The sequence below is a fragment of the Rhinatrema bivittatum genome, chromosome 4 (genome assembly GCF_901001135.1).
Source record: "Rhinatrema bivittatum chromosome 4, aRhiBiv1.1, whole genome shotgun sequence".
In the NCBI taxonomy this organism is placed as follows: domain Eukaryota; kingdom Metazoa; phylum Chordata; class Amphibia; order Gymnophiona; family Rhinatrematidae; genus Rhinatrema; species Rhinatrema bivittatum.
This window is the reverse complement of record NC_042618.1, coordinates 115315871-115339932: the sequence shown is the minus strand read 5'-3', so window position 1 is coordinate 115339932 and position 24062 is coordinate 115315871. Positions and strand designations below refer to the sequence as shown.

The window sequence follows — 24062 nt, the reverse complement described above, 5'->3', positions numbered from 1 at the left end:
ACTGCTGAAACAAGACTGTATTCCCATTTCAAATATCAGTGTTCATGTAAATACAAAAATCATGCACTTTGTAACCAAAGTAAAAAGGTTTGTAACAGATATGTAGTATTATGTTGCATTACATTTTTTTATAATCTTTTGAGTTTATGGAGGAAAGTATTGTTAAGAGCTCTTTATTACTGGAGCTGGGCGCACAAACCAAATCACACAGTTAGCCTTTGAAATACTAAATAAAATGGGAGAAAAACAAACCCCAAAACCAAAACAGAAGGAGAAGGAAGCTGGGCAGAAAAGCCACATCTATTGGAAAATGACAAATGCCAGATTATTGTTTCCCCCCACCCACTACATGCTCTGTTGATTCCCGTTCTGTGTAGAAGCAGTACCACATTAGCAATCAGCAGTGAAGATTCTGGGAAAAAAGTCAAACTTCCTTCTGCAAAACAAATCAGAATAGGGAAAAACACAGGGAAAATGACACACATATTCTCTTTGCACGCTAAGGCTGTATGCATAGTACCATGGATTTATATCTATAGATAGATAGATAGATAGATAGATATATTAGGGAAATGCATTCGTTCATCCATTCGTTTCAGCAGTGTGCATGTATCTCATAAACAGAAGGTAGGCATGCAAAACTGATGGTATGCAGCATGTAGGTGGCCTCCTACATGCATGCACACCATCAGTTTTGTGCACCTACCTTCCATTTGTGAGGTACAAAATACCGCCGAAATGAATGGACCAATGAACGCACATCCCTTATATATATACATATACAAACACACACATATATTGAATGTATAGGTGTTTATATATATATATATATATATATATATATGTATATACATATACACCCACATATTAGTGCAGGGATGGCCAACTCCAGTCCTCAAGAGCCACAAACAGGCCAGACTTTTAAGATACCCAGAGTGAATATTCATGAGGTAGATTTGCAATCAATGGAGGCAGTGCATGCAAATCTCTCTCATGTATATTTATTGTGGATATCCTGAAAACCCAGTCTTTTTGTGTCTCTTAAGGGCTGACCCACCCCTGCATTAGCGTATATAAAGCCATGATACTATGCTTATGGATTTAGCGTGCATACAAATAAATAAATAAATAAATAAATATATATGTTTGGATATGAATATATCTATATCCACAAATATATACATTCACACAGTATTTGCCAGGAAGGAAAACTTTTCTGATTGACTAAAAGCACTTCCTAGCCATGTATATCTGAATGACTGCATAGTTTGGATATAATTTTCACTCATCCTTGTATCTGGTATCTACCAACTATCTAAAAAAAAAAAAGAAAACTCCTGCTGGTCAAACTAGATATCAATCAAAATGAGCAAAAATGCCATAACTTCAGTTTTCTTTCAACAGTCATCCTTAAATGTCAACTGATTAAAAAGCAAATATTTAGGAGTTTTCACAGTTTTTTTAAATTCCCAACACACTGAAATATTTGGGTTTGGGTAGAGAATCACTAGGGACCTTAGAAGTAAATGTTTGCAACTGAGAGCATATTCTCATTTCATGAATCAAATACAGATCTTAGTATTACAATATCCTGATGCCCAATAGCTATCTAAAAGATGGCAATATTAGGTGTATGTTGGGTTGAAGCAAACAGGTTGCATTCCTGCAAGATACAATAATATTTTTGTTCGTTCAGTTTCCGTTTCATGAAATGCTAGGGTAGTTGAATTTGGAATAATTTATCAGATGTGGTTATTGTATGGTTAGTATATATTTTTGTTTGTTTGTTTGTTTTAAGATATTAGCGGTTCTTTCACCTACTTTATTAATATCCAACTCAAAGGTACCCTTGTCCCAATATATCCAATGTGGGCATCAGAGCTGATTTGGGGGTAGCTTGGTTTTTGGTGAGCAACATCAAACTGGTCAGTCCACATCGTCAAAAAGTCAAAATGGTTTGCATACAACAGAAATCACTAAGCTGAGAGCATAAGGGAATCAAACATTCCAAGAAGAGTTGTAATGTCAAGAGAAAACAACTGAAATATTTTAATATTATTATATCAGAGTTCCATTTTTATTGGTTTTCTTGCTTTTAGTGTTTTGTGATGTCATACTGGGGATTCCACTAGGCACTCCAATGTGGGCATAGGCTTAATGAAAAAAAAAATCCAATTAAACTTCTGCCTTGAAGACAAAGCATCCAAAGTCAGACTACTATGAAGTAATGAATTCTACTGTTCAGTGCTGACAGCCACTGTGTGATTTACTTTTACAAGCAAAGTATATTGGTTTGATTTTACACTCTATTAACCAAGATCATGTATGCTCAGCAATCAAAATGCAGAGATTATTTGAAGACAACGTAAGAACCATACAGTTTATTTTACAAATTAGAAAATAGTTAGGCTAGGCATACTTTTTTTTCTTTCCAGTTTTCAAGGAACATTAATCATAACATTGTACAGCAGTAAAAAATGTTTCTCATTTTTATCAACCCCTTGGCACCCGGGTTCCTGGTTACCTTTTGATATATGTTACTTACATTAAAATATAATTCAAACAAAAATATCATACGCTTTTTACATTATTTACAAGCTTTGTTTTCATAAACCTCTAAAGAGCTTTTTCTTTTACTGCACCTGGCCTCTACCTGCATATCTAATATTTAGTGAGCCGCGGCTTGTACACTAGAGTACACAAACTTATTTTGAGTACTGACTTGCTTTCCTTATAATGATAAAGTTTTACTGTCTTATTTGATATTCTACTGTAGATGCTATCAAATATGACTGATTCAGTGGTACAAGAGGTCAAGCTGCTTATTATGTCTGGCAAAAAGATACAAGCTTGAAAAATCAACTGGCACAAAGAAGATAAAGACCTACTATACTGATCATCAGAAAATACTAGGGAATCTAAAATATTTATACAAATTGAACTAAATGTGTACATTTCCATCCTTGTACTATAATCTTTCTTGTCTTCATGAGTGAGAATGTCTGCATGAAAATGAGAGCTTTGCCACCGATATTCATCTATTCCTTCTTTAATCTATCTGAGATTATAATTCTCTGCTTGTGACATCACCAATACATCCACTACAGCTGGCTAGGAGACATGTGCAGACTCCTATTTTCATACTACAGTTCTGGATAACAAAAGAAAGCAAAATGCTGAAGGAAATAATAAAACTTTACTAGCTACTAAATAACACAGGGCTATGCTTTTAAAACATCCAAAACCAAAGCAAAACAATAAGGGGCGGATTTTAAGAGCACAGGCATAAAGAAAAGTAAAAAATATCATGAGTGCTCATCCATAAATTGGATGCATATCAAGAAAATTGGACTAGAGAGAGAGAGAAAGCCCTACTGGGTCTCTACTAACGGAGCATACCAATTAATTAAGTGGGTAGAGAAAAGAGTAGGTTTAGTTGGGTTATAGCTCCCTCATGTGGGAGAATTTAGTGGTGGAGCCCTATAAAAACCCAAGGCACCATTTTGTTGGTGTGGATTTTGAGTTGCCCTTTCCAAAGACAGCATTCCATCATGCTTGCTCCCAACGTGTTTTGTTTTTGGGAAGACCATTGGATTTCATGGAAAGAAACTCGGGGTATGGACTAGAAAAAAAGGTGCCTTTCTCCCATTTTAATGATTCCAGCTTTTGACCTTTTATCCACTCTTCTTTTCCTAATTTTTGGGTTACTCTTTGAAATTGCTTTCATTTTTATCTTTCTCCTAAGTTTCTTTTGGATCCAGGAACTCAAACGTTCATCTTGAGAGAGTGTAGGAGTTTCTCATCTGAAGAGACTTAATAACCCTTCAATTCTCATTCATTCTGAGTGGGGTGGTGAGGACTATAGAAGAACAGTGGCACTATTGGGGTATGGATCACTATGCTATCACTTGGATAGTGAAGACAGAGTTAAGAAATATATTCTATTCATTTGGAGAAAGGTATGCAATATGGGACTTTATGGTGTATCTTATTAATTGAGCTACATCTGTCTGCATCCTGACATTTAGAAGGAAGCTTCTAAATTACCTTTATAATTTGACAAGGATCAGGATTGAATTAAGAAAGTTAAGAAAGAATTACAAAGTCACAGATTTATTGAAGAGGCAAGCATGTAAATGGACTGGATAGCATGAAGAGTTATAGTCATTTTCACTATTTCATCATCAATTATGGGTAAAATCACAATCAGCTTCCAGAGTGATTATTCTTGATGTATACAAGACTGTCTTCAAGTTCAGAGTAGGCAGGGTTCTCTCCCTCCCACCCCCGATAATGAAGTATTTAAGAGTTGTAATGGAAGTGTGACTAGCTTAAACCCTTAGAACTGAGGATGGCCCATGAACTCCTCAGTGAGGACCTCAGCCCAGGAGTTACATATATAATAATAATTATGGCTGCAAATGTTTTGGTTTATTCTAAAACCTTCATTAGATCATATATCCTAATAAAAACTTTGGTAGAAACTGAAATGTTGATGGCCAGAGAAAGGTTAAGGGTTTTTTTTAATGGATTTAATATTATAGGGGTGTCATTGTCATTATTAATTCAACAGCAGGATAAGTTTTTGCAATGTAAAAGTAAATAATTATACGCAACAAGTTTATATTTGACTGTGAGCACCTATCAGTAATATATTTAGGAATGTGCCTTTTATTCATCAGTCATAATCAGACAGATTATGTATTTTTTCAGTTTATCTATAATAGACCTTAGAATAACATTTGACAATCAAAAATGTAGTATACAAGGAAATTGTGCTTTTTCCCCTATTTCCTATCTGAATTAAAAATATTTAGAAAATATATAAACTTCAAATCTGCACAAAGTAATAAACAGATGAAGGAAAAATCAAAACAAAATATAAACCAGAAGTTACTATTAACAATTACATTTTGTATGAAATTCCATCTTGTATGTGTTCTGACAATGAAATTTGTTTGTATGCTAGGTTTTAAATCTTTAAAGATCTAAAATAAGAACTTCTATGTATACCTTATTGATAATATGGTTGTAAAATACTACAGTCTAAGTTAATGCATCCCAAACCACATTTTGGGGCTAATGTACTAAAGCCCATTAACTGTCTCACAAGGTTTAAATGCATGTTAAATGCTTGTATTATCAATCACAAGTGGTTAATGTGTGTTGGAATTGTTAACATATTTAACCTAGTTTCTATAGTGTTAACACAAATTCTATGTTAATGAGGTCATGAGATGTAAAAGTATGCAAAATAGGTCATTACTTATTAGAACAGCAAAATAGTTTGTATGGTAAATGCATAGATGGTAACACAAAACTATACCTCTAGGTAAGCTTTTGTGTTCCTGTCTGCATTAACACACATGCTTGTAAGTGCATATTTCAGAGTGTAAGGTAACATATGCCTCATTTGCATCTGATTAACATCAGCCAATATGGCATGCGACAATGATGTTCATGTCAATATACTGATGGGAAAGGACTTTAATTCATCAGCCGCATGGTGGCAAAATTCACAGCATATTTGCTGGACAGAGTCCAATAAATCCCCTGTTGCAATTGAAAATTGTAGTTTTGCTACATGTTTCTTCAGTTTGCATTGGCAACTTTAGGAAATGGTATTGAGGGCCAGTCCAGTGTCTCTGTGGCAGTGCTTCCATGCAGGAGACCTGGGTCTGATTCCCAAACTTGACTTCTACTCCTTGGTGTGGCAGGGCCCGAGGATGTTGCACAGGCAATGTTAACAGACCCAGGGGGAAGTTCCAGCCACTGTTCCAAAGTGACACTGATTAACTGTCTCACTGCACCCATAGGAGCTACATTTTGCTGTTGCTGCAATAGGTGTGTCAGATAGTAGGGGAGAGTGTAAATGGGAAGGAATAGCCAGGACAACTATGAAAAAGTTTCACAGACCTCTAGCTCCAGTTGTGGTAGGTTCTGACTTAGCCAAAGGCTAAAGATACCAGGGAAATCATTAACTGCTGAAGTATTTAACAAAAAGAGGAGCAAATTAAGCATATAGGGGTAGATTTTAAAATATAAGCACATGCATTCATGTGTACACAGTTCCCGGCACATGGATGTGCCGATTTTATAACATGTGCGTGCATGTTATAAAATCCGTTGGCCGCGCACATTTATGGGCAGCACATGCAAGGGGGGGGGGGGGGGGAGATACATTTTCACAAAGTCCGTGCAGTGATGCAATCAGGCCTTCCCCAGTTCCCTCTCAGTCCGCTCCACATTGACATTCAGAGTAAGACATATGAACAGAACAGTGCTCTCTTGGAAAGATTTGATATCCTTCGGAGTGAGAAACTCAACCAAAGATGAGATTTGTGCAATGTTTTCTCAACCTAGCTGATGTTACCCAGGTAGAGAAAGTCCATCAAGCTAGGTTGAGAGAACACTGTACAAATCTCACCTGTGTGAGTTTCCTCACTCCGAAGATCATCAAATCTTCACAAGAGAGCACTGTTCTGTTCATATGTCTCACTCTGAATGTCAAAGTAGCCAGCAAAGATACCCTTTACTTGATTCACGAAGGCTTTTTTTCTATTTTGGGTGTAGGGGAAAAGGCCCCGGTGAATCAGGTTCTACTCTTGTCGAATCTTTATTTAAGACAGTGTTGATATGCAGTGCCCAGTTCCATCCCAGTCCGCTCCAATTATGGAGCGGACTGGGACGGAACTTCCCTAGCCCCCTGCCTAATCTTCCTTCCTCTTCCACGCTCCTCCCCGCCCCCTAAACCTAACCTACCTTGCCTCAATTATTATTATTTTTTTTTTTTTATTACTTACTACTCCTTGGCAGCAGAAGTAATTTACACACGCCGGCCATTTCCAGAACGTGCTTCCCCAGGACAGCAGTTAATGGGCGCTGTCCCTGTCGGCCTCCGCCCCGCCTCTTTCTCAGGGCCCAGCACTTGTGTGCATATTACCACTTACGTGCATGGCTGGGCCCTTTTGAAAATGCGCGCAGGGCCCAGTCACGCACATAAGTGGCGAGTTTTACGCCCGTGGCAGATTTAAAATTCAGCCGATAGTGTTCAAATATTTCCTGATGTATCACTTTCAATGTATAAGATGTTTCTAATTTCTAATGGCACTGCATATCAACACTGTCTTAAATAAAGATTCGACAACAGTAGAACCTGATTCACCTGGGCCTTTTCCCCTACACCCAAAATAGAAAAAAAGCCTTTGTGAATCAAGTAAAGGATATCTTTGCTAGCCACTTTGACATTCAGAGTGAGACATACGAACAGAACCGTACACTCTTGTGAAGATTTGATGACCTTCGGAGTGAGGAAACTCACACAAAGATGAGATTTGTGCAATGTTCTCTCAACCTAGCTTGATGGACTCTCTCTACCTGGGTAACATCAAGCTAGGTTGAGAGAATATTGCACAAATCTCATCTTTGGGTGACTTTCCTCACTCTGAAGGATATCAAATCTTCACAAGAGAGCACTGTTCTGTTTGTATGTCTCATTCTGAAATTCAAAGTGGCCCCTAACCCCTACACTGCTACCTAAACCTCACCTCGAGTAACTAGGTGGGCCTCATATAGAGGTATTAATACCTAACTACTATGAGGGCCTTATAGCCAGGTGCTCTCTCCCCGTAGTTGTAAGTAGGAATTGCAATATTTGTGGTACTTACCGCAAAGTGCAAAAAAGTTATTGCACTCTGCAGTAATATCTATGCAAAGCGCTAAGATAGCACACTTTGCGATAAAGAGACTATTATCATAAATCACACCCCTTTTCCTATTGCATGTGATATTTACTGCATTTTGATAAATCCAGGCCTTAGGGGGTCATTTTTCAAAGCGATCGCATGTGATCACTAAAAAGGGGCAGCATCAAGACCGGAACAGGAGGAGTCGGGGCGGCACCAGGGCAGACGCCACAAAAACAGCGTGGATGATGAAAAGGTAAGGAGCCTTTTCACTGCCTATTTCGCGCCCAATAGCACCACCTTTTATGATGGCGCTATTGGGTGCGAAAGTTGGCAGCGATCGCACTGCAGAGGTGCAATCACTGCCGGCTTTCGCAGGCCCGCCCCCGCCTCCCTGTACCGCGCGATTCACGATGCCACGGTGTCTTAGAAAATCTAGGCCTTAGTTTGCTATAGCAATCCATCTTGATTTTACCAGGCAATGGAGTTTGTTTTTGCTGTTTCTAATCTAACCTGATGGTCTTGGATTTGCCAGTGATGTATACAGAAAAATAAAATCCACATTTTCCATTTATAGCATTTAAATGCACTTCCTGAAGCAAATGCCCTTCTTTTAGCTTGAACTAGCAGGATTCCCCTTACAAATATAACACCAAAACTGTACTCCTGCTATTCTACAAGAAGTCTAAATGAAGACTAATATTGGTTTTCGGATTCAAAACAATTAGCACAGCAGAAATTCCAGGAAGCAAATTAGAGAAAATGACAGTGTCACAGCAAATCAGGACTTACATTCAAATTCTTTGAGATTGTTTCTTATGCTGTATAATTAAGGACCTTTATTTTATTTTATTTAGGAATTTCCATGATATAGCTAAAAAAAAAAAATCACATTTCCACTGATTTGTTTTTGTTATAAGTTTGAAATTTCAGTTTTAGTTTTTTTTTCCTGGGAAACAGAGGTCCCTATGTATAATCTAAACCACATTCCTCACAGCATCTATTGTGTACGACAGTATAAGGGATTATTTCACATGGTGAGTCACAACTTCTGATAAAAAAAAAATGTGCTGGAAGAATGAATGAATCAGCTGACAGCAGTGTGTGTTGGGAACATTTTAAACCATCCTTCCTCATTCATGCAAAAAGAACATACCTTATTTCCTAACTGTTATCATGAAGATGATCAAATGGATGGACAGATGTGTGTAAGGAATGTTATTTCCTCACTTCTGGCAGACAGAGAGGTGGTGGGGAGGGTTTATTTGATGACAATTACATTTTGTTTGCAACAAACAGAAATTCTCTGATTCCTCCATCAAGTTCAGCCTACCATCACAGTATCAATACAGTCTGCCCCTGGCGTTGTCAGCTTACACAGGTTTCAGTTTTGGGGATTATTTTTTACTTGCCAAAATGTCTGAAAGCCAAACTGTATGAAAGAAAGTTGTGAAACAAAACAGTGCCTGCGAGACAAAACTGAGCTTGCTTACAGGTTTAGTATATGGAACCTTTTTTCTAAGTATTGTGTCCATGACAAAAAGTCATTTTGAAAGTAGGGACTATGGTCTCTTAAATATAAACTCTAGTGGGCAGGAAGAAAAGGAAGAATCCCTTGAGCTACCAACTTCTGAGATAGTGCAGTAATGTACTAATAGCATTCTGGACCTGAATTACATTATAATGATTTCCACTCCTCCTCCTATTCCACAGTACTTTACAGAAACTGTAATTACTTTTTGTGCACCAATGTAAAACATGTTCATACAGTGAAGATACTACTTTATCAATGGCACACAGTGAACCTGCCTTCTGTCACCAATGAGCAACAGCATAAAAGAAAGTCTATGGTTTCATATAAACAATAAGGTTAATATTATGAATACAGAAAAATGAGACATCTTCTCCTATCTGTACTACCTATAGTCATGCATAGGGCATCACTGCTAAATGGGTCCTAACTTACAAGAATGAATCATGCCAAGATCAAACTTATGTAAAGCCCAGAGCCTGAGACATTATATGTTGTCTTTGGACCCTTGGGCTGAGGCAAGATTGGCTCTACCTGCAGGGAGGAGCCCTGTAGATTCTCACCACCCAGGCGAAGCAGAGACCGGTCAGGACCTTCACCCATACCAACCCATGTTCCCCTCAGGTTGAGCCTTTGGGTGCTGGGGCCAGCAGGACATAGGTGTGAGTCTCTGCTGATCACAGAAGAGATGGTCCAAGCTCAGGCTAGGGCAGGGCTTCCCAAACCTGTCCTGGGGACCCCACAGCCAGTCGGGTTTTTCAGGATATCCACAGTGAATATGCATGAGATAAATTTGCATATCATGAGACTAGGTGTATGCAAATTTAGCTCATGCATATTCATTGTGGATATTCTGAAAACCTGACTGGCTGTGGGGTCCCCAGGACAGGTTTGGAAAGCTCAGGGCTAGGGTCATAGGCAGGCAGCGGTCAGATGGGTTGAGGGTCCAGGCAAAGGTCAGAGGCAGGCAGCAGTCAGGCCTATCCAGAGTCCAGGCAAAGGTCAGACTGGGTATCCATTCAAGGAAGAGGTAAAGATAAGACTGAGGCAGGCAGGCAGGTACAGGTTGGAACAAGCTGGGCAACGAAGACTGGAACAGGCTGAGACAAAGACTGGAACAGGCTGGGATGAAAACTTGAACAGGCTGAGAAGTAACATGTACTACTCTTGGTAGCTGGACCTGTTACTGAGGCAAGTTGTGTCTGGGACACTGTCCATATGTAGGACAGGGGTGCTGATGTCATCAGTTGGGGCCACGGAGACGTTCCTGCCATATTCCCTTTAAAGGTGAATAGGTCATGTGTGTGCACACCTAGAGAGGAGTGCGGCGCATTGTCGGCGGCATCCTGCAACTTGCTATCAGATGATGTGTTGGTGACATTTTACTGTGCCAAGGAGCAGTGTGGCTGGCCTGACACACGAGGTAAGGGTGGTAGTTCACGGGGTTAGCCCCTGGATCACTGAATGCAACACATTAGAGACTGCATACAGCACAAGACACTGTTACCTGGCTAAATACCTTAATCTGGGTTGAAGAGGTTGCATAAATAGAAATTACTGGGTTTTTAAATACTTTTTATTTATAACCATTTCACAATATTATATCTTGTTGAGCAGCAATATTGAGACTTCACGGTAATATCAAACATAAATAAAATGTTAAGAAACAACAAAAGAAATCTCAATTTATAATCTACAATCTTAAAGCTGGGGGAAAGAAACAATGAAATAGATGTCAAGAGAGAATTACAACATCACAAGTAATAAGAAAAAGGTAGTAGTGGAGGACCCAGAAACTTACATATAACACTCAACCAATCCCATGTCCATTACCATCCCCTGCTGTGGTAGGGCCAGCCAATTTTTTCAGATTTAATAAAGTTCCAGCACAAAAACCCCCCCAAAAAACATAGTTAACCTGTGCATAGGTAACCAAATATTTACATGGGTAGCTAAGAAAAAAGGAAGTGCCAAGAGCCAAAGTCTGTTGGCACATAGCCAGAAATAATTTCCTTCTTTCCTGAGTAGATCTTTTACTTTATGAAATACCCAAATATGCTGATCCATAAATTCCTCTAACCTTTTTGGAAAAATGTTTGATAAAAACAGATCCAAATCTTGTTTAAATATAAAAGATGCAAATAAATTAGCTCTGTTAGACTCTTCACTGTCAATTCTCTTCAAAATTTCCAAATAAGTATCCTTCAACATTCAAGCCATAATAATCCATGCTTTTCTCTTAAAAGGTAAACAATATACCTTATTTAATGATAGAACAGCCTCCTCAAGTATAGAAAGAATCTCAATGAAATATTTCTTAAGAGTTTCCAGTGGAGAAAGCTGTGGCACTTTAGGAAAATTAACAAAACAAAGATTCAACTGTCTCACCTGGTTTTCTAGTTGTTCCAGTCTCATACACATTAGTATTTTGGCCTGAACTAAGGACGCATTTACAGTTTTAACTTCTCTGATCTCATCATTAATCTCCAAAATGTTCTTATTAAATTTCTTGGCGTCTTCTTCTTGTTTATTAGTCAGCATTTTGACAGATTCTGCCAAAGTAGAGAAATCCTTAGAGGCAGCATTAAGAGATGAATCCAATGTTCCAAGAACAGCCTATATTGAATCTAAGGTTACAACTGGGCGCTTGACAGTTGGGGGGGCAAGAGGAAGGGTTTCTGCAGGAGCAAAAACGGCAAAATTCCAGCCACAGTACCTTCTCATCGAACTATTCCACCATGAGTCCAGGCAATTGCAGACAGTCCTCCTCCAGCTTCTGCAGCTTCCAAAGATGTTTCTGCTCTTCCTGCAACTACCCCAAGATTGTGCCGCTTATCCCTCGGCATCATCAGTCTGTGCCAGGAACCCAATGTAATGGACACAATACCAGTGTTAGAGAGTCAGGAGGGGTGAGACACACCTCTTCTCCAGCTGTGACTATGGCTTCCTCGCTGGATGCGGCAATGGAAATTCCTTCCTCAACTGGGCCCCTCTCCAAAAAAAGTCTTCACACTCCAACTAGGATAATGGATTCAAAGCCATTGCAGGGTTACCCTTCCTCTTAGAAGGCATCATAGGCCAAAACAAGAAGAAAGGAAGCATGCAGAGCAAAGAAAATTCCTTCAGAAGATCACACCATCTCCTTTCCCCCCCACATAAACAGAAATTATACAGCAAAATATATAAAGATGTGCTTTGACATAAAAGTAGCATAAGGTTGATATTAATGCACATGGATCGAAAACGGTACCACACTTAATCAATAAAGGCCGGATTTTCAAAGCTCTACACGCGTAAATCGGCTTATGCTCACCGGGCCTATTTTATAAAGCCCCGGCGATGCGCGAAAAGCACCGGGACAAGTCTAAGTCCTGGGACTTTACTAAAGAGGCGGTCCAGGGCAGGGTGGGGGCGGGGCCAGAGGGCTCCAGGCAGGCGCAAAAGGTATTAAAAGAATCTGGGGGGGATTAGAGTAGGCCTTGGGGGGGAAGGTTAGGGGAAGGGGTGGGAAGCTTAGGTTAGGGGGGGAACGGGGGAAGCCAACGGGCGACAGCGCACGCAAGGTGCACTAGTGTGCAACCCCTTGCATGCGCCAACCCCCAATTTTATAACTTGTGCGCGCCTGCATGTTAAAAAATCGGGTGTACATGTGTGCGCGTCAGGTAGTGCGCGCTCATGTACTCCCACGCATACTTTTGAAAATCTACCCCTAAGAGTGCATTTACTAAGGAGATCTGGTACCTAAACTTCTCTTATTCCAGTATGTCCAATACAAGTTGTTCATTTTTCCCCAATCCTCTACCTAATCTCTCACTCATGACTCCTAAGACTGTTCATTATTCCTAAAATATATTGTGATGGAAAACATTCCTGCTTAATGGTCATCAGAGATATACAGGCTTCCAAGTCAGGGTAGTTTACACAAAAGTGCCCTTAACAACTTATCATATTCATTTTGTTTTCCTAAGAAGTCAAATAGAAATCAATAAACAAATATGGAGGCAATTCAGAGAAGAGCTACAAATTTGATAAAGGACCTGCAGGACAAACCTTATACAGACTGGCTTAGGGAATTCAAAATATACTTTCTAAAGTAAAGGAGGGAATATATAAATAAAGATAAAGAAGGTAGCATTTTCCATAGAAAAAGAAGCTTCATGACAAGGAGTCATGATAAATGTTAAAAAGAGGGAGGAGAGGTTGATAGATGCCTAGAATACCCTACTCATAGGAGTGTTAATAATCAGAACTTTAAAAAAGTTCAGACATATGTGGAATAGATACACATGGCAGAGGCAACAGCAGGGGAGAGGGAGAGGTAGGAGATAGAAACAGGGAGGATGCCTTTGTTTCGGTTTGCATATGGAAACGCACATGTCCATCTACTCAGAATACTAGTGAGTCAGAGAAGAGGACAAAGATGATCTGTAGTGATCAAGGTACCACTGAGGAGGGAGAGGCAAGGTCAACCAGCAAGAAGATGCAATAGGACTTTGATATGCTCTTAAGGATAATCAGTGGGAGGAGGCAGGTCACCCAGCCTGCATACAGGATGGCTTGGCTATGTTCCCCAGCTAATAGTAAAAGGGAAAAGAAGAGACTTCCTGCAGGCAGCCAGATTTGTATAGCTAACAGTTGTGAGATCTTTTAGTGCAGGACCAGCTGGCCCCATTCAGTCTTCCTAGTTGCCAAAACTAAAGCAGGCAATGCAGAGGCAACTAGGAACCCTGAGTGGGCCAGCTGGTCCTTATTTACTGATATCTATTTACTATGTGGGGAAATAATAGGCAGAATCAATGTATGAGAAGGACCCCCCCCCCCAACATATAGATAAAGGTGAGCAGGTTGACATTGTCAAATGCCTTCTGAAAATCTGATGCACTGTCCCCATCAGGAAAAACCCAAAGTCATAGGATAGGAGGCAATGTTCCATTATGAATTGGTAACAGGTTAAAAGGCTGGAACCAGAGGGTAAGACTAAATGGTCAGTTTTCCAAATGGAGAAAGGTCATTAATGGAAATGGAGTACCAGAAGGATTACTACTGGGACCTGTGCTGTTTAACATATTCATAAAACTGATCTGGCAAAGGGAAGAACAAGTGAGGGTGATCAAATTTGCAAATGACACAAATTTATTCAAAATTGTTAAGAGAGTAGCATATTGCGAGGAACTACAGAAGGACCTTATGAGATTAGGAGAATGGGCAAATTAAATGTAATGTGGAAAAATGCAAAGTGATGCACATAGGGAAAAAGAATTGCAAATACAGGTACATAATGCTGGGTTCTTCATTGGGAATCCAGGAAAAGGATCTTGGAGTCCTTGTGGACAATACATGGAAATCTTCAGCTCAGTGCACAGAAGAGATTTTTAAAAAGCATTTAGAATATTAGGAATAATCTGAAAAGGAATGGAGAATAAAATGGAAAATATCATATTGCCTCTGTATCGAGCCATGGTGCGACTGCGCCTCGAGTACTGTGTGCAGTTCGTCACCCCATCTCAAGAAAGAAATAGCAGAACTAGAAAAGGTACAGAGGAAGGCAACAAAAATGATAAAGAAGATGGAATGGCTCTCCTATGATGAAAGAGTATGTAGCATAGCTTAGAAAAGAGGCAGCTGAGACAACAAGATAGAAGTTTATAAAATCATGAGAGGGTGGAATGAGTAAATAAAGGGCAGTTATTTATCTTTTCAAATAACATTAAAACAAGGGGACACTCCATGAAATTAACAACCAGCAGATTCAAAACAAGTAGTAGAAAGTACTATCAAGATGTGGAATCTATTGGCAGAAGATATGATCAAGGCGACTAGGATAGCGGGGTTTAAAAGAGGCTTGGACAAGTTCCTGGAGGAAACCTCCATAACACATTATTAGCTAGGAAGACTACAGAAAAGTTATTGCTATCCCTGGGAGTGAGTAACATGAATTAAATCTACTTTATGGGATCTGCCCGCTACTTGCAACTTTGGATTGGCCACTGTCGGAGACAGGATGTTGGGTTCATTGGACCTTGGATTGACCCACATGGGAAAGTCTTATGTTCTTATGTAAAATAGAACTAATTTCGGGATTTGTATTTTATGAATTTTGCTGTAAGCCACACTGAGTTACTATTTATGAGCAAGTAAAACAGAGAAGAAAAAAAACACAGCTGGACACTTTCAAAAAGCCACATCATCCCTCACCAGTCCTGAAAGAGCACCATTACTATTAAGGAAACTGATTAACCGAGATGGGTTGTAGAACTTATCTATGCATTTCTAGATCAATTTTTAAAACCTACAGGATGCTTGCAGGCTTGCAAGCACATTTTCAAAGGAAAATTTCCTGTGGAGTTTCCCTTTTAAAATCTGGGGCTAGCCAGTGCTGCAGGTGCACTAGTACCCGTAGTTTGCACCTGCTGCAAAGTCTATGCCATGAATGTTGCCACGTGGATTTCAAAATGAAATACCCACATGTTACTGGCCCGTGCCACCCTCCCCCCATCCCTTCTTTTTGGCAAGGGTAAAATCATCCAGGTGCAAAGGGAGAGGGAATTTCCAGCTTAGTGACCAGGGTAAAATCTTTTGAAAATTGCCCTCTCTGTATTTAATCAGGCACTTGAATGGGTGACAAAGAAACAATTCAGCACAAATAGCCAGAACCTCTTGACATGTAGTAACAGCCTGCCTCTTTCTACTTTGAATTCTCCTACAAAAATATGGATACAACCAGATCCATCAATGTAGATAGAAAAAAAAAGCAATTTCAAGATCCAGTCCCTGTTGACTCAAAAATGAATGACACCAATTGAGGAACCCTAGCTGTTTCTTTTTCCAGGGATCTTTTACAGAACTGAGTTAGGTTCAACTTGTCGAGCGACACTGCCCCCATCCCCATCCTCACCTCACGCACACCTATTATTTCACAGGTGCATAATAAAGCCAGCTCATGAAAGGTATAGCTTCTGCTGCAACACTTAAGACCGCTAGAAGATACTTTTTCAGCATCTCCCAAGGTGAAATAACAGGAGACTTTGGGGACGATCAAGAAGTATTGGTTACAGCTCCTGAATTGATTTTCTAATATTTGCAGCTTCTAGTGAATAGCTATGTTGTTTTCTGGCTATCACAGCATTAGTTACACTAAACGTATTCACTTGCTACGCCAATAAAGTTAATTTCCTCAGACTGCTGTCTTTCACAGAATACAAAACAGATTGCTTGCACTTGGGAGATGGCTGACCAAACGGCTTCTAATGTGACCACTGCTAATATGTCCCCATTCTACTACAGCCTTAGCAGATTGGGAAGGGAAGGGCCTAGCTGCTAGAGCTAGGAGACTCACAGTACACCCCCTTTGACCTGCTCCCTAAAGCCAATCCTGAGCTCAGAGAATTCACCCAGGGTATCGACTTGTCCATTAGCTGCTACAGATGCTGCTTCCACCATGGCAGGTGCAGACGATCGCCTGGCACCCGGTATAATAGCTAGACTCAGCAGGACAATGTTCTCCTTAGAGCTCCACACAGGCAGCAGAGACACTCAGGGTTTCTGCACCAGAGCTCTGCCCTGGGTACTGAAGCATAGTGGCCTGGTGAAGGAGATCAAGGACTCTGAAGGGCAGGATCTCACCTTCCTCTGCTGCTTCACCATATTTTCAAACAGGATATGTTTTACAACAAAGCAAGAAATGAAGTTAGAAAGTCCAGCATTGATGGAGTGCTCACAGTGTAGTCTGCAATGTATCAAGTGCCCTGTAATAATTTTGTATTTGCTCCTAGTATTAAACATCATTAGACAACAACCCATCTTTCTATATTATGCAATTGCAGTCTCTGCTGGGAAATGCATTAAAACAGCATTCCAACATCAGTAGTTAGCTTTGCTGAAATATTTTACTTAAAAAGATACAGTGCTGCAATATAGTACCCACAGCAGATTTATCATAGTATTGCACGTTTCCAAGGAGAACATGTTTAGAAATTACTGTATCTGTACATTTTAGGGGAGTATGTACTGTTCCTGCTGATCTCTATTTAGAAACTCATGCTCTATGATAGGCCTCAATATAATAAGGGGTATAAGGATAATTGAAAAGTGCAGGACTGCAAACTATTGTGATAAAGGTGACTGTGTTGAACTATATCACCATGGAGAGTATTTTATCCTTATCAACTTTTGTTCTGCCCTATTCTAACATTTTGCACTCTCCAATATATTCATTAGTTATTTGAGAAGGAATTAGAAACCCTACACATTAAAATAAGACTGAATTTTAAAAAGAATTTGGAGAAAAATCCCTTTATGACAATTTAATGCAGAAATGCCATCAACATTTCTTTCTGTCCATCCAAAATTTTACTGAAAAGTAAATGTTGAAATCCTGAACTGTCAGTTTAAAACCTTTTATTTCTCCTTTTCATTCAAAATAGAAAACTATGAATATAAAATACAGTACTGGCTTAAATAATATTTTATCTACAATTTTTGATTAACGTAAGAATTGAATTATTGAGGATCTTCTCCTATTGTGTGCATATGGGAAGAGCCACTGATTGTTTTTCTACCAACACGCATTTTTGTTTATGAAATGCCAAACATTACAGACGTGACTCAATTCTCTTAATCAAGTGAACAACCCTCTACATAGAGTGGCTGTTCATGCTAGAATTATCTTATTACTCAGTCTTAACAGACTTTTGAGGCATGTACCATAAATCTCCTCTATAATGGAGATACCTAGGTAAAGATGTTAATCTCTCCCTATGCATTAACAAATAAATTGTTCAGACTTTCAAAGAAAAACAACAAAGCTTATACAGGGAAGAGATTATTTACCAAACATATAGGGTCATTCATCAAAATGCGTTATGGCATTAACGCATGCGATAGTAATGGTATCACATTGCACGAATACAAATTTTTCATAGGGGGTGGGATTGGGGAGGGGTTTGGGCTGGATTAATGAAAATGAAGGGCATTTTTGCAGTGTGTGATAGCCATTTCTGGGGAGAGAGGGGGAGAGACAGAGAGAGCCTCTGAGGAGGCCTTCACAGTATTCACCTTAGAAGGGCCAGTTAATAACGGGAGGTGAGGTTATGGGTCCAGTTTTAAATGCAGAGTGACATGTACAAATAGCACAGTACACCTCAGTGAAGATTTGACATCATTTTTGGTAGTGAGGAAAGCTTCACAAAGATGAGATTTCTACAATGTTCTCTCGCCCTAGCTTGATATTAGTATCCTGTTAGAGAGTCCATCAAACTAGGGCGAGAGAACACTGCAGAAATCTCATCTTTGTGAGATTTTCCTCACTTTAAATGACATCAAATTTTCACTGAGATGCACCGTGCTGTTTGTATGTCTCACTCTGCATGTCAAACTTGCCCCAAAACCACAAAATTATAGCATTTTGATGAATCTAGGGGACAGAAGGGCACACTTCAATAAACCATATAGCAAGCAGATTCTCTAGGAAAACTGTGTAGTCATACACAGGTACACACATATTTTGCCCTCACTATTGGTGCAGCTGGGGTTCCAGAGAGAGAAGCTAAGCACATATACTTGAAATTTCAACCAGATGTGTATACTTTTCTCCCCAACCCATATATGCTCCTGGGAATGTCTACTTTCCATATACTATAGCTGCATTGTGAAACTATGTGGCTGTGGTCAGCCACTCTGCACTTGGCAAACTTCAAACCCAGGGATCCAGGTGCCTAATCCCATGGTGATGTGCCAAGATCCCTTTGAAAACTGTCCTCAGAGAACCTAGAAAGACTAGGAATGTTCAGTATGGGGAAAAAGAGAACAAGGGAGATGTGATTTACTTTATTTATTTAAAAGGATTTCTAACCTGCACATTACAAGAAGTAACAAAATACTGCATACATATTTATGTGGATTAGACATAGATTTACGTGAAAGACTATTCACGATCCAGTGGATGGAACTGGTATAACCAGGGGACATAGGTTAAACTTCAATAAGGATATATAATTCACTTTAAAATCTGGGAAACATTTTAATTGTACAGTGAAATGAGCTCTCGCATAGTCTACTGTCAGATCTAATTGAGGTATTTTTATAGAGGTATTTCACAAATAGACATACTTTTCATTGCCATTAGCATCATTAGATATAGGAATATCTAAAAACCACAATCAATAATGTATGTCCATAACTTTCAGAAGCCCAAGTATCTCTACTCAAATCTAAAAACTATCTAATTGTATTTTAGGTGCTCAGTATGTCTTAATGTATACACCAGCATTTTTCATTCTGCGATATGTTACTGTGATTAATCACTGCCAGAAATTAGGGCAGGAGGACTAAAGAAGCCATCCTTCTCTCTAGCGCGACCGTAGTATCACAATGCTTCTGTTTTGCTTTAAATATTTTAGTAATTCAGAATGCAGTAGCTGCAAATCTAAACAGCTGGGTGCTTTAGAAATGTCAGTGTAGCATTCAAATTTCAGCAGATTTTTATTGCATTGTATTGTACTTTCACAGGTATATTTGATAAGACATGACACGTATTTACTCTATAAAGGAAAACTTTCTGACATTGCTATTATACTAAAGGAGTTTTCCTCCTTTAGGTCTGATTCACTAAGGCTCTTCTCCCATTCTGTGTCTATGAAAAAAAAAGCTTGATATATTAGGTCCTTTCTTAGTTGCCTGTATATTGTAAATTTCCTCTCCCGTTCTTGGGCATCACAGTGACCGGTAACAAGGAACCCTGTGGCCTATTTCCCCCTGAAACTGTTCTACTCCTTTGAGTACAGGAAAGTAACTCTTAACCAAATAATAAATAAGAACACATCATTAAGGCTTTCCCATCTGAAACTTAAATGGATTATCACTTACCACATCCTACAACTTGCAAAAGAAATATTCTGTCACATAGAATGAATGGCTCTTTTTGTAAACTAAAACACAGCAGAGTTGATCCTAATTTTCATAATAATAATAAAAAAAAAAAAACCCCACCCTTTCTACCCTTTAGCAAATAATAGTCTTTATTTTACCGAAGTGCTTTTTGGAGTTACTTTTCATCTTCACAAAATTGCTTTTATTTTTTAAGTAGGACGAATAAAGCAAAAGAACTGTGAAATTTGAGCACTTGGGTTGAAGGTTTCTTAAATATTTAAATAAATAAAATATTCACATCCTCTCTCTTTTAATTTTACTTTTCTTCAGCTTTTCAGCTTTGTTTCTTTGTCGAGTCAATTCCAGTTTCTTACAACACAGTGAATAAGCAACAGACTCCTGACGAAAGGGGTGTTCTTCATATTGCACGAGCTCAAGTCAGTCCCAAGGGCTCCTTAGGACTGCTGCAGTCCAGGCTTCTGTGCCAAATTCTGGGTATGGGGGGAGCACACCTTAGGAGTAATCCGGCATATCTGCTTCTCCTTCAGAAATGGCTTCCTCGATGGAATCCACGAGAGGACAAGGCTGACTGCAGAAGACAGGGTAATAAAGAAAAAAGCCGCTTGTTTAAAGAACGGATGGTTGTGAAACTTTAATACAATTTGATTTCCAACGCATGTTTTCTCTACCGTGTGGTTTCCATCAAAATAAATAATCAAAGGGAATAAACAATGACAAATAAATATGAACAGTCTCATCTAAACTAGGAACTCATCGTTAGAGGGATGGGTATAGCTGGGTATTGACATTAACGTAAGATCTTCAAAACGGCAGGGAAATGGGCATTTTTTGAGACATTTCCTATCAGTTTCATAGCAAGACATCTGGATTGATAAGCAGCAGTTACAGTTTACTGAACTGTCCACTGACAATACATTTTGCTCACGGGAAGAGCAAATTTCTAAGCTAATTACCCAGGGAAAATGGCCCAGGCTGAACATTATTCCTCCTCTGCCTGGTGAAAAATATGCACAGGTTTTCAAAGGTTAATAAGAGGCATTTTCAGGGGAGGGGCATTTAAATGAGAGGAATAAAACAGAGCTCGTGGCATGTTCAAAAGCACCCCTGGCAGGACCACTCACACAAACAGCAGATTGCAAAGTATGCAGCAAGCACTTTTAGCAGCAGCTAATGTTAAAGGGTGAACAAGGTGCACTGTTTCCCTCTACAAACTGACTGCAATAAATGTAGGATAAAGCCGCTGGTGTACATCTCAAATAACATAAGTTACTCCAAACCACCCCTTAAAATCAACAATTTTTACGAGTCATCGTGTATTGTAATGTGCACACATTTTAACATAAAGAATGCTGCAGCACTTAAAAATATACTTCTCTAACATTGGATAACAAGACCCTAACATAGCAGATTTATTAAAGATTCTTCTGAATCTAACCACCAATTGCAGCATTTCTCTCTGTAACCACGCCATGGAATTGGGAGTTTTGATTAAAACCATTGCACTGGAATTGGCAATTTCACCTTTAATACACTGTGGGATGGTTTAAGCCCTCCAGGGACATTGACAATTTTACAGCAAAAACATACTCACTCAGGTGAAAAAATAATCACGACCTAATTTCTAAAACTATTGCTGAGAAGGCCCACATACCTTGGCAAGCCTGAACAAGGCCTCTGTATGTGGGGTTTTCGGCCTGCTCCTCCCACCGGTGCACACTACCTTATCAGCCCCATTCTAATGTGCACAAGGCTCTCAGCAACATTTTGGGCATGCCAGCGTCTGAGGTCATGCACAAAGCAGGCTCAAGGCAAGATGTCAGCGCAATCCACGGGCAAGAAGCAAAAAAAAATCACCTGGCCACACTTCAGTCACTGCTTCGTCTCCTTAAAATATACTCAAACAGTGGCAGGGAGAGGGAAGAAGTAGCAATGAACTTATATCTGTTGAAATGGGGAGGTGGAAAATTACCCTCCCCCCACTCATTGTGTGTAAAAGTATCAGCGCTGTTCACAGCACAGGGACTTTTACCTGCAGCTAAAAAGGGATGAGGTTAGATTTGGGAAGGGAGAGTATGCACAGGGATTTCATTTGGAAGGCCTTGCACAGAGTTTGCTATGAATACTTTTGCACCTGCTTTAAGCTATGCAGGCTTCCCACAGCTGTTCAAAGGGAAACTATAATTAGCTTCCAGGACCACGGGTACAACGTACCTGCAAACCTGCAAGCCCCATGAGCTGTTTTGTTATTAAAAGTCTTCAATTAGAGTGAGTTAAAAATTATCAGTGGCTTAGAAAATTACAAAGCATGAATAACTGCAATCTTGAAGGACAAATATGTATACAAACTGCCCCTTTCCCTCCGAAATATCAAAAAAGCACTTAACCAGATAACTCAGAAGTTATCCGGCTAAATGAATAATTAGGAACTACTTATCCAGCCAAATTTTAGCCCGATATCTTATTATCTGACTAAAATGTAGCTGCATAAATTCGAGGTGTTCTGGAGAAGAAATACTTTAGTTGGATAACTTATCCAGCTAAGGCTGCTGGTGCCAAACAGCTGTCCTAAAACTAGCAAGATAAAGTTATCCGGCTAACTTTAAGACAGCCAGCTACATTCAATAGTGCAGCTGCAATATCGAATAAACCTCCAAAGTTAGCTGGATATGCTTATCTGGTTAACTTTGCTATTTTGGACAGTGATTGACTATGGACCTCCAAGTTTCCAATTCTGTACCCTGCCTGCTTCTCGGTTGATGAGTCGTTCTCATCGGCTCATAAATGGGGCAATTTTAAAAACTGGGTGTATTGATGCAAAGTTTGTGGTACTTTTACCTGCGGGGTTTGCACCATTCTCAAGGGGAGAGTACGGGCATATGTTCCCTTTGAAAACTGGCCTAGGAAGACATACTAGCAGATTTCTGCGGATAATTTTTCCCTCCAAAAAAAGGAACACAGCTTTGACAATCTACTCTACATGCATTAATTCTCTCCCATGACCTACCCATGCCTGCCTAATTTTTGCACTGGTAAAGTATGTGCAGTTCATCTCCACATACACTTTTAGCTAGAGTAAGAGTGAGCAATTTTCAGACAGTCAATTTACCTGGATAAATGGCTTTTGAAAATTGCCCTTAAAATGTAACACTACCTCCTTAGCTGGTTAAGACATTCATTTATGCTTACTCAGAACATTCAGTACTCCACACCAGTAATGCTTTCACAAGCTCACAGCAATAATACACATATCAATACAAGATGGTAAGGATAGGACTAATGGGAAATGAAGCCTCATCTGCCCCACATAAAATCTCTCTTCAAGACCTATCCAACAAGACTATGCTAGGGCATGCCTACCACACCTATATTCATACAGGGTGCTCAACCGTTAATATATATGCCACTTCTAGCAGTACTCAGGAAACTTACAAATCACATCCACCACCAACAGTGGGAAAGCAAACTCTATGACAGAATAACTCTCTCACCTCTTGCTTTTTTGGTTCAGTAGAGGGATACTTCATTTCAGCAGACACACTGGCAGCCATAGCATGCAGAACAGACTTTCTCTTCCTGCTTGTTTTCTTGTTCATGGTAAGAAATGAGCACAGGATATCTTTTATCTTTGCCAAGTGAGTTCAAACAGGCAATTAATTTAAAAAGCTCAAATCTAGCAGATTTGTGATGGTTCTACGCACTATAATACTGTAGAGATCTTGTGCAACTGCTCAGTGTCCAGTTGACACCCCACCATGATGACAGCACCAGCCAATGTTATTGTTGGACCAACTCTCTTCCTCCGGCTGTTTTTCCTGCATCAATACTGGAACAAATTTAAGTAACTCTAGAGGGCCCTACTGTCAGTTCTGGTAAGTGTCCATTTGTTTTCTCATATCACTGTGTGACGTTCAAGAACCTCACACATAGTTGATGGGTTCAATGTGTAATGCAAGAGTGAG

General features: G+C 39.5%; 1 protein-coding gene across 4 annotated transcripts in view; it reads right to left on the bottom strand.

Annotated features, from left to right (window-relative positions):
- The window catches only part of DPF3 (double PHD fingers 3), a 529518-nt gene that overhangs the window by 6040 nt on the left and 499416 nt on the right, over window positions 1–24062 (bottom strand). Inside the window, exon 10 of one of the 4 annotated variants that reach the window (XM_029598730.1) lies at window positions 18615–20671. The exons of 2 other annotated variants lie outside the window; for them this stretch is intronic. In XM_029598730.1, the coding sequence (XP_029454590.1) occupies window positions 20538–20671 (134 nt within the window). In that variant the 3' untranslated portion in view covers window positions 18615–20537. Of the gene's footprint in view, window positions 1–18614; window positions 20672–24062 lie in introns of those variants that run through there. One more of the 4 variants, XR_003856300.1, reaches the window with a different exon arrangement.